This window comes from Atta cephalotes (genome assembly GCF_000143395.1).
Source record: "Atta cephalotes unplaced genomic scaffold scaffold00077, whole genome shotgun sequence".
NCBI classification, from domain to species: Eukaryota; Metazoa; Arthropoda; class Insecta; order Hymenoptera; family Formicidae; genus Atta; species Atta cephalotes.
Genome location: NW_012130141.1, coordinates 629601 through 641189, shown reverse-complemented (window position 1 = coordinate 641189; position 11589 = coordinate 629601). Strand labels below are relative to the sequence as shown.

General features: G+C 44.2%; 1 protein-coding gene across 1 annotated transcript; it reads right to left on the bottom strand.

Moving 5' to 3' along the window:
• Positions 1 to 10020: 10020 nt before the first annotated feature.
• Positions 10021 to 11300, bottom strand: LOC105624412 (protein archease-like). The gene is made up of 4 exons (XM_012205779.1): positions 11249 to 11300; positions 11005 to 11029; positions 10631 to 10835; positions 10021 to 10206 (listed from the first exon to the last, which is right to left on the bottom strand). The coding sequence occupies exons 1-4, from the start codon at positions 11298 to 11300 to the stop codon at positions 10021 to 10023; spliced, it is 468 nt and encodes a 155-aa protein (XP_012061169.1).
• Between the last annotated feature and the right edge of the window lie 289 nt (positions 11301 to 11589).

Sequence of the window (11589 nt, the reverse complement as noted above, 5' to 3'; positions counted from 1 at the left end):
ACGACGACGTAACGAACGTAACGAACGAACGAACGTAACGACGACGACGACGACGACGTACGTACGTACGTACGTACGTACGTCTCGTCTCGTCGTCTCTCTCTCTCTCTCTCTCTCTCTCTCTCTCTCTCTCTCTCTCTCTCTCTCTCTCTCTCTCTCTCTCTCTCTCTCTCCCTGTCTTTGGCGCGATCGGATTGCGCGGCTTTAGGTCGGACGCACACGAGACTCGTGAGTCCAATGAAAGTGGCTACGAGAAGCAAAGAACGATGGTGTTGAAGAAAATTTGATTCTCGCTCGCGTTCCGAAGAGAAACGCGACAAAGAACGAAATAACTCCGTTAAATAATGTACATGGAACTTGAAAAGCGAGGAGAAGATTTAATAAAATAGAACTGGAGGAACTAATAGATGAAATTGAACTTGAAGAAATCCGACTTACATATGTATCAAATTTCGAGAGGAGATATTGAATAGAAATGAAGCTAAGCATATCAAATGAAAGGAGAAATTGAATAGAAATGAAACTAAGCATATCAGTAGAAAGAAAGAAGAAAAGAAAAGTCTTATTCGGATATTTAAATATAAGATAAATGTATAATAAAATCACACGTGTTTATATCTATTTGTAGCGTCGAAACTTGTCGAAATTATCAATTCCGAGATTTTATTCTCGAAAAATATCGCAAGTGAAAATACTAGGGAAATCTATAATATACATATATAACGTATACTATAGTATTTTCGTACATTCTTGTATGCGATATTTTCGAGAATACAATCTCTGATCCCGAATTATTTCTCAGTGTTCAAAATATCAGCTGATCGCTCGTCATTATCTTTTAAAAGACACAAAAGAATTGTCTCATCATTATTCAAGTATTTTATTGATAAGTCCAAAGTCGTATAATCGTCGATAATCAAGATTCGATGTCTTCAATTCCAGCTATGCAATTATTTTCTGCCTGTCTAAAAATAAGAAAGATTCGCGCGCATTTATTTTATGGTCGTAGAAATATAGCGAATTCGATTGGATGCACTAGTACATATTAAAGTCATTGTATACTAATTTAATCTGAATAAAAATCAAATGCAAATATTTCGAATTATAAAATTCCGATTTTAGTTAATAGCACAATAAAATGTGGTTTAATTCGCTTTTATATTAAATTGAATACACATTTTTTGCGTCAATTTGTGGACGATAGTTTTAATGTGCACCAGTGCAAAATGTGCAAACTGAGTGAATCCAATCGAATTCGTCAACCGATCCATATACAGATAACTTGGAAGATTGAAGTAGAAATGTTGATGCGAAATAATACTTTTTCCGTGCTTACAGATTAGTTTGTCGTGTGTCAACTGAAGCCGACCACACGTGACGCCGTTTATATCCATCAGAAGCTATAAATAAGAAGATTACATTCTCGAAAGTCATTTCTCGCGTAAGTACGTTTGCGTCAGTATAAACATCACGTAAATGTCGCATCAGTACATCTTACAAAATGCAATATTTGTCTGCGCAAATTGGAATATGCGCATGTTGTAACGTGATAAAAATACGTGTGATTTTAGTTATTAAGATTAATACCAGTTTCTTCACTTGGTCACATCACAACATATAATTTGGCATAGACTTTAGATTCATTTGTCTGCACTGAATCTGCACCAAACAAATATATCGTAGTCACGTGTACGATTTTTTACTGAATACAAATAAGTACGTTTGCTTCTCTTTCTACAACAGCGATTCTCAAGCTACATTTTCAGCAAACTCGACTGCATGATATTCATTAAGCATAATTGCGCAGCTTATATTCTTTTTCATCAATAATTGTTATATAATCAAGCAAGAGAACTGAACTCGATGAATTTGAAAAATATAATAAATATGACATCAATCAATACATTACATAAATAATTCTTTGCTCCTGTTAATTATTCTGCGGAAGAAGTAAAAAATTAATTTCAAAACAATTAATCCAAAAAAAAATATTTCTTATTCTTATATCGAATTCGAAAAAAAGTGTAAATTATTATTTTCATTTGCATATTATCTTATATTTTATCATTTAATTACATTTTTTCAAAATATTATTAAAGAAAAGATATAGAAATATCTAAAAGTAACGAAATGTATACAAAAGAAGCAAGTTGAGAGTATTGTATTGCAAGATGATTTAAATCGAATAAGCTAACTTAAGGGCTCCACATAGCTTGGTATGCGTCTCAACACTCCGAACGGACCCATGGTGAGCTCGGCCCGGGGAATTTTAGAAAAAAAGAACAAGCATTCCGAGACAAGCTGATCGTTCCGGGTATGATTTAAAGAGATAGTGCTTGCGTCTCGCGAACATATTCCTTCATCCTGTGGTTGTGATTTATTCAAAGCGATTATAGAAAATTTTGATAATGTTTTGGAGTAATAAATCAATGTAAAGTAATTGTTAACTTGCTTATTAATCTGTTTCTCTTTGGATAGATCGATTATGCTTTCGATGTGATGTTCTATTTTATTATTTATATAATTTTATATACTGTATATATACTGTGTATATATATATATATTTTATATACTGTGTAATTTTATATACTGTGTTATAGATAACTGTGATAAAAAAAACTTGATAAAAAATGTTGAACTATATAAAACTTTTAAAAAAAATCATTCAACAACTTTATATAGGGATGTTGATTCAGTTTCGTTAGCAAACAGATAAACTGAGAGAAAAAAAATTTAGAATCGATGTTATAAGTCGATAAAAGTTGGAGCAACTCCAGTTCGAGTCTTCTGCCGGATACACAATTAACTACTAGTGAGAGCTACTAGGATTTCTCGAGACCAATAGCGTCACGATTTGTGCTTGGAAGGTTGGGAGCAATGCACGACGCGGAGTCATTGATTGGTCAGCCGTTATCTCGAAACCAAAGTATGAAGCATCGCACAGCACATCGGCAGCTGCATTCGATGTAAAAATGATGTATCGATTAAAAAAAATGACTTTTTTCAACACCTTTTTTATCATCAAACTATTTATCCATACATTTTTACCTCGACGCGAAGGCTGAAATTTTTGCCTTCCTATCCATTGATTGGTCGCTCACGGGGATGGCCCGTCAAGTCAACCCCGGCGTAGAGTCACGTTGGCGAAAGTTGGCAGAATCGACAGTGCGTTGCAACATCGATCCCGGAAACGTGTTCACGTTTAACAAAGAACGCGACAAAATCTACACGATTACTTACTCGAAGATTAAATAGAGCTCGGAGGAGGTTACTAATAGGCGCCGGCAGGATAATTTCACGACTTTGCTCCGTATGTTCGCAATCGAGGACGATGTGGGCACTAATGCCAAGTCTCCAGTGCGTCGAAGATAGGAAACGCCGCCGCCATCCACAACCACGACGGTGGCGGCGGCGGGCGTCCACGAGACGTGCGCTGTGGCTTGTGCGAAGATGCAAACGAAATGTGCGCAATGTGTTTCGTGTGCACGAGACTTCAGGCGGCCAGATGTGACGAGGCCGATCCTCTCTATCTATCTCTCTATCTCTCTATCTCTCTTCCTCTCCGTTTCTCTGCCCCTTCATTTCGTAAAGGTCTTAGGTCGCGAGCTCTACGACACCAGCCTAGCTATCTCCCTTTAGGGTGACTTCGACCAAATCTCGATTAATTTAATCAATGATTGATTCAACCGGCAGAATTGCTTACAAAAGCACAATTTTCAATCATATATTCCGCTGCTCCTGATCTAATTTTGTTCTACATGTTAACAACAAATTCTTTCTAATCAATTAAAGTTGTCCTTAATCTCCTTTTTCTTTAATCCTAGAGCTGCATACTCGTGATATCCAATGAAAATTTCCAGCTTCTTGGGACTTTTTTGTTTGAATGTTTGTACTTGACTATTTAGCGACTTTAAGTTTATGGTTGACAATAAATTTTGATTTTATAATTATTTGATCTTGAAAAAAGAAATGTTGAAAAACATAGATACGTTTGTTTTTTTTAAATTATGTGTTATAGATATATGGAAGTCTGAAAAACGCACGGAGTAGTCCACGTCTATAAAAATGTATGCAGTCTTAGAATTAACTGACCAATTAAGTCAACAGTACAGCAGTAAGCTGAATGTTGAAATAGAGCGATAGCACTCCAGATATGTTCTTTTTATTTCGAGTCTCTGGCTTCTCTTATCAAAACCTGGCGAGTGTGGTGCCACAGTTCTAGCCCGACATAGCGTGCAATCAGCTGTTAACATCGATCGAAGGCCACGCGTTGCCGCCGGCGTTCTCGCGTCGTCGATTGTCAGAGAATTCTCGATTCCTTCTCGAAAGAGCGAGACCCCAGGAAAAGTGCTATCGTACGATAACGACCAATGGCGCGCAAGCGGAGGGAAGCGATGCCTCTCTATTGGTGGAATTGTCAAATATCGCGCGCCTCGATGATCATTTTCGCTGCACGTTTTCGAGAATCGAGGTCTGTCCTTTTCGTCTTTTGGCCGTTCGAGAAACATATTTAGGCGTCGAAAAAAAGAAAAAAACCGAACCAGAATGCAAGCAAATATTAGGAGTCTCCGAGCTGCCTTCATTTACACGACGATCTCTGCCTTTCGTCCGATTGCTTGTTTCCCTCTTCGCGCCACCCTTACATTAATCGAGAATTGCGTTCGCGGAATCTCGAGGAACTCGATCTCGTGCCATATCGCTGGTAAATAATGAGAATCGAAGTCACGGCCTCGTGCACATCGACGCGCTCGCCCACTCCTTTACGTACGCACGATACGTACGTACGCACGCACGCACGCACGCACGCACGCACGCACGCACGCACATACATGCCGGTTCGACGCGTCACTGGTGAGAGATACGCGTGCTCGCACACACAGACACGAGCACACGTATACATACTCGCGTATACGTGAGACCATCGCGTCGCGGCGAACTCGTTTAAAGAGCCGAGACGACACCGCCGGTGTGTCCCTAGTAAGGTGCGTTACCCGTCACGTCATGTAAAGGAACGGCGCGATCGGCCGCTGCTTTGGAGACGTTTCCCCGAAGATGCTCCCTCGACGCATCCTGGCCAAAGCGCGAAACTCGCGGTATTCTACCGGCACGGCGATAGGCGAATCGAGGAAGGGCAAACATATAATCGGTCCGGGTGCTGACCTGTGGCGTGTAAAAACTGCGTTTCTCGTTAGGAAGTCGTCATCAACAGCCACCGCCGCTGATGACGACACACGTCGCGATCTCGGACGAGAAAGAGAGACGGAAGTAGCAAAAGTCGGCGCGATCGGCGCGAAGAGGTAATGCGTCCGTCCGCTCTCTTTCTCTCTCTCTCTCTCTCTCTCTCTCTCTTCTCTCTCGGCTCTCGCCAGCGCAGCGTTTCCGTCCCTCCTCCTCTCACGACGGCTCGCTCCCGGTTTTTTGCTACTTACTTGGCTGCTCGCGAATGTGTGCGCTGCGCTGCGCCGCGCCGCACAGTATTTTGAGACGGAGACCCGCGCTCTCTTCCGGGAGAAGATTCAGCAGCAGGCCAGCACACGGCACGCGGCGTGTGTGGCGCGTGTTGCAGCCGTCGCAGGACGGTTGGAGCCGGGCATCCCCCAGTCCGGGTGGTCTCTTTCGATCCCGGCGATCCCGGCACTCGAGTTTCGAGAGGGATATGGCACAGAGGAACACCGCGGCTAACGGCAAAATCGTCCGCCGGACGGAACGAACGTACGGAGCCTCCTCGAGGAGGAGAATGACGACGACGACGATGACGACAGACGGAGCGAGCCCTTCCTCGTCGGCCTGTATCGCCTCGAGATGTATATCTCAAATTATTGCCCGCTCTCACCCTTTCCCTCCGTTCCCTCGACGTGGCTGTAATCGTTGCGGCTTTACATACTCTCGCCGTACTTTGCGCGATTTCTCCCTCTTACTCTGCCCTGGCATACGTCGCTCTTTTTCTTTCGAGGTCGCTCGTTTTCTACGAGCGTATTCGTATTGCTGCTGCTGCTGCTGCTGCTAGAGTACGGTGTCCATTTTCTGCGCGATTCGATCTGCCGCTACGGTTACGCTACGCACAGGCGGGTCCAAGTAGGCAGCAGGTAGCCAGGCAAAGACGAACCAGGCGATTCCTCGTACAACGCTCGTTGTTCCAGAACAATATGCTGAATCGAGAACGTTACGGATGTTTTTCACTGTCTAGAATACAGCGTGGCTTGAACCTTAGAGCGAGCCCCGCCTCGGCATGCTCGGCTCAGCTCGACTCAGGCCGACCAGGAGGCCGGCGAAGCAAGCAAGGAGAAACGAACCTTCTCTCTCTCTCTCTCTCTCTCTCTCTTTCTTCCTCTTTATACGTGTCTCGTTGCGTCGCGCGTGTACGTATGTACGTACGAGGCCGGCACGCCAAGCAAGAAGGTCCGGACGATCGGTCGGTTCGCTACTTCGCTCTTTCCTTCGACTGCTTCGACTGCTTCGACTGAATGTATGGCTATGGACGGGAACCCCAGACTGCGGGTACCGTGGCGCACTGGCACGACTGGGCCGATTCGGGTAACGAGAAGCGGACAGAGTGTGCCGCGTGCGCCGGTGCTCGCGAGATGCCAAGAGAGGGAACGAGAGAGAAAGAGAGAACCAGCCGCGTGTCCGTGCGTATTCGCGAATGTCTACGGGAGGGAGGGAGAGTCTCTCTCTCGCCTCGCGAGTCGCGAGGTGGTGTACCGGCCGTACCCTCCGCACCACCAGCTCTCACAACTATGTGTTGGTGTCGGTGTATATACTGCTGGTGTATGCGAGACCACACGTTGGCACCGTCGCGTCGCGTCGCGTCGCCTCGTGTCGGCTGTCGCGCGGCGCCGCCGCCGTCGCCGCCGGCGCGTGTATGCGGTGTATGTGCGATGCGATGCGATGTGATGCGATACGACCCGATCGCGGAAAAGCGCGGCACGCATGCGTCGCAAGCCGTTAAACGTGCGTACGAGTCAACGAGCGCGAGAAAGACAGAGAGAAAGGGAAGAGGATGACGCTTCCGAATGTGTATGAGTGAACGAGTCACGCTACGTTGGTGGCGGATAATATCGTGATGTTGGTGTAATCTCGCTGTATTTCTCGCGCGTGAAGCGTCCACGGAAGATTACGTCGGAAAAAATGACGAGTTTCGTAACCAATGGAAATCTCTCTCTCCCTCTCTCTTTCGCTCGCTCGCTGTCTCACTCGGCGTTCGACAGGTGACACTTTAAAGCGACCTGACGCGAGGCGTAGACTTACCGGAATTAGGGCAGCTAGCTCTCTCGGAGAAACTCAAACGTCCTCAGCAGCACGGCACTCGTGACGAATGACGAATGATTGAATTCGTGCAGGCTCGGACGGGCGGAAGGCACTTTTGCGGAGCGAGGAGATTCGGGACGCGTTCGTTGATCGTTCGCGTTTCACGCGATGACAACGCGTCGTTCCTCGCCGCCTTTCATAAGTGCGCGCGCTTCCGAGCGGACGGCGCGGCGGCACCCTCGCCGTAGCAGTAACGGCAATGGTCGATCTCTTCGTGTGCGTGTCGCGCGGCGACGTCTCGGTGTGTCCGTGTCGTCCGTGAGCCGGCGCACCGGCCATCTGCCGGTCGCACGCGACAGCTGAAATACGCGCGCCAAAACCGTCGTCGCTGGTCGCCACCAGCTTCGTGCGGCTTCGTGTTGCGTTCAATCGCGTTCACCCGATATGACCGAGCCTTTTTCAGATGATATCACGACATTTGCACACGCGAATCCCCGCGAGCGAGCCTACTAAAATACCCCCCTAACGAATGCGACGCGCGCGATAATCACTCGATAATGTCGACTGGCTATTATCGCAATTACGAACGCGTTCCGTGCCGTTTCACGCGCGTCATCGCGTTTCCTCGAGATTCTCGAGAATCCTCGTTGAGATCCTCAGCTAGGAAAACTCGCCTCGGCCCCCGGTGAGCGTCGGCGATCGTTGCGCGTCGCCTTCACCTGGTTTACCCGCCAAAACTTACTCCGCCGGCTGCTCCACCACGGTCGAGGGATCGCCAAAGTCGAGTGACGAGAACGGTTATTTATCGCGAAATATCCTCACAACCGTTCGTCTTCTCGTCCTCGACGACGACGTCGCGGCACCGGTTATCTATTTTCAGCACTCTCGCAAGCATTCCCGCGTTTCCGGAGCGCACTATTACCATACCGGTCCGCCATGCTCGGGGGTGTTGGCGAACAGAACAAAGTGAATGTCTTCTCGTTTTCCTTCTTTCTCTCCCTCTCCCCTCCCCTCTCCCTTTTTCCCGTCCCTTTCTCTCTGTAAACGCCGACGGATATCAGGTCCCTTTAATCCAGGCTTCCTCACGGCAGAGGATCCAGGGGGGACGGAGGGGCAACGCGTTACGGACACGGCGTTAGGCAGCACTCGCGAATTATGCAATTTAGTGACGTATTAATTTGACAACGATCGTGCAAGCGCTTACGCACACGCGCCTTCGACTGCCTTCGACTCGACGATCCTGCCGGACAACTGATGCCCCTCGTTTCTTGCCTGGTCTTACCCGAAACTCCGCCGTACGATCGTCCCTTCCTTCGCGAATGGAGGGGCATTCAGCTGCAGGGATGTAGCGGGACGAAAGACGAGCAGGGCCCTCTCCCGACCCGAGAATGTCGAAAACTCTACGAGAAAATCGATGGACAGGGACAAAATTATCACTGGCAAAAAGTCGCACTTTTTTTTATTTCAATTTCATCACTGACGGTGATCTCCTTATCACAATTCAGACTCCTCGATCGCCGTCTCGTATCAAGTATATACAATACAATACAATGTAATCGCGTCAAATAGATGCTACTTTTCATTGGAAAACTGGAGTTTCGTACAAATAATGGATATTATATTTTTTAAACATTATTTTCTCAAAAGATGAGAATGGCTCAGTTCAATTTTTTCAATTATAATAGTTTATGTCACAATATACACTCATATGCACTGCATATACAATAGAATATAATTCTATTGGATGATTGTACAGATTTGAAACGTGTATTGGATTGTCCGGAAAGTTCGCGCCGCAAAAGATTTAAATTTAATAAATGTATACTAAAATTTAAATCTGCGTTTCAATTTTCCTTCAAAATTGGCACGAACTTTCCGGACAACCCAATATAATATCAAAGAAATAGCGTTAACATACTACACCTTTTTATAAATATCAACAAAAAGCTGTGACCTACATTTAAAATTAATCAGTTTTTTCATTTTACCGCAGATAACTGAAACATACAATTGTACATATATGCGATAAATATTAGTCAAATAAATACATATGTTATAAACAATATTATAATACAATATTATAATAAACAATATAATATTATAAAATAGTTAAAATAGTTTAAATTGGCAAAAATGGGCTTTATTTTAATGACGCATGCAGATTATTGTACGTGTAATCAATTTATCAATTTATCAATCTCATTTTTCTCGCTTTCCCATATGATCATTGCGAGAGAAATATGTAGTGAGAAAGATAAAAGAGAACCATAATTTAAAGGCAATAGCTATTGAAGTAGAGAGACTCTATCATATTGATTATATTTTGTAAATAATAATGTTAAATAAGCAAAAAAAAATACATGTAACAACGATAAAAATTCACATGCATTTCTTAATAACAAATGACTAATCCCTTGGCTCTTTTTATTGCACTTTGCCGGGAATTCGGGTAATCTTAGTACACGCCTGAGTCAAGTCGAGCCAAGAAGAAGGGGGGCCCGGTGCATTCTTCGTAACGTATTTATTTGAACCCTACGGGGCAAATACAAAAGGATCGCTCCTATGTAGACCATAGGGGAGGTATACGATTTCCTTTCTTGCTCTTCGACTACCTTCCTCTACTTTTTCCATGCACCATCCGTTCAAACTAAGTAACCCTCCCTCCTATTTTTCCCCACTACTTTTTCATTGTTGTTAGAGCATTACCAGAAAGTTGTGCAGCAAAATATTGTTGAAATATGTGTGCAGTGCGATCGACAGGCGAGGATAATATCATATATCGACGATCACAAAGATTTCGGGTCGCTCCACCCGCGGGCGATCGTTGATCTGCATTGCCGAGTATGTGATGGCCTTTACTTCTGCGCCTTGCGTGTGTTTGCCAATTGTGAACTCCTCGCCGTACGCGGTTGCCTTGATTTTAAATCCTTCTCGGTCGAATTCGGTAATCTTGACTTTCTAGTGACAGACGTGCGGAGAGATTTTCACCTTTAGGTTTGGATGTAAATGCGGTAAGTTTCACGATCTTCGCGGTCCAACCGAAAGGACTATTCGACGATCATTTCAAATTAATTTCGTGTAAATAAAATATGTCGTAATTATATGAATTAATTAATACATAGTAATATTACTTATAAAGCCAAGCAAAAGAATAAAATATTAAGAAATTATTTTTAATATATAGCAAAGAAAGTCTTCAATATTTCATGTAGAATACAAAATTCATATACGAATCATACAATTACATTTCTGTGACATTATATGTATTATATTATAATGTATTATATGTATCAAAAGTTGGATGGTACTGTTATTGCTGTAACGGTAAATTATTAGCAAGTATCTATATTGATCACAAAGAAATGTCGCAACAAAGAAATACCTTGGCGACTATATATGGCTCGGCGCTAAACATGAAGAGCAGCTCATCAAGAAAGTGAAAGAGTAGACTCTCCATGTCGTCACCTTCGGCCTCGATGTGATGCACCTGTGTGACCTGCACGCGCTCGAGATCCGTCATGTAACCGAACATGGCCATCGCGCATTGCTCGAAAGCCTCGTCCATGGTGTCGCCCCATGCATGCAATCTGAAAACATAATCGGTGATTTATACATTGCCGAATCAATCTCTGTCACAAATAAGCTTTTAAACGTCTATCGATTTCCGCACAATTGCGCGCGTGCTTTTTTAGGTTAGCCGGCGAAGTAACCTTCAAGATTAATCGGTCAATCGCTACAACTGAATGCAGTACTTACTGTACGTCCGCGGTGTGATCCAAATCTGTAACAGAAAACATGGATTTTTTTCGTGATTATTTTCAAAACTGTGGCTGAGGGATTTGCGTCATATTACGGAAACTTTGCGTCAGTTGCGATTACGAGGTTAGAATTCGTCGTGTGCGAAGACGCGTCAAAGTACACGTCGATAGATGAAATATTTTCGAGAAAAGAGCGAAAGAAAACGGTAATGTTAAGAAAAAAATTTGCGATTGATACTTACACTCGTATTTGGCGAGCGGTATTTCGAGATCTACGCTCGCCAGCTCGTCCATGTCGCGCACAGCTGATTCTCTTCCACGTAATGCAAGGCGATCAGCTGATTCACTGACGGGTTCAATCAACGACAACGTAGTTCACGTAGATGAGTTCACGCCGACCAGATGGCGCTACTTACAAGCGAACTTGAGCGCTTAACGGCCACATGGAGTAACATGTGGCTCCGTGTGAGAACGGTCGATTCATTTAGCAAATGACAAATTTCGGATTTGATTCTAGTCTAAATGAAATACTCATGTGAATGACCATTTTTTGAAATATTTTCAATAAAAATATTTTTAAAAT

Excerpts from the sequence above, each read along its gene's own strand:
- LOC105624412 (XM_012205779.1), bottom strand. The coding sequence starts at position 11,300 with ATGGACGAGCTGGCGAGCGTAGATCTCGAAATACCGCTCGCCAAATAC. Across the intron at positions 10,836-11,004 it reads GATCACACCGCGGACGTACA|ATTGCATGCATGGGGCGACA; the intron begins GTAAGTACTGCA and ends TTATGTTTTCAG. Across the intron at positions 10,207-10,630 it reads AGCCATATATAGTCGCCAAG|AAAGTCAAGATTACCGAATT; the intron begins GTATTTCTTTGT and ends GTCTGTCACTAG.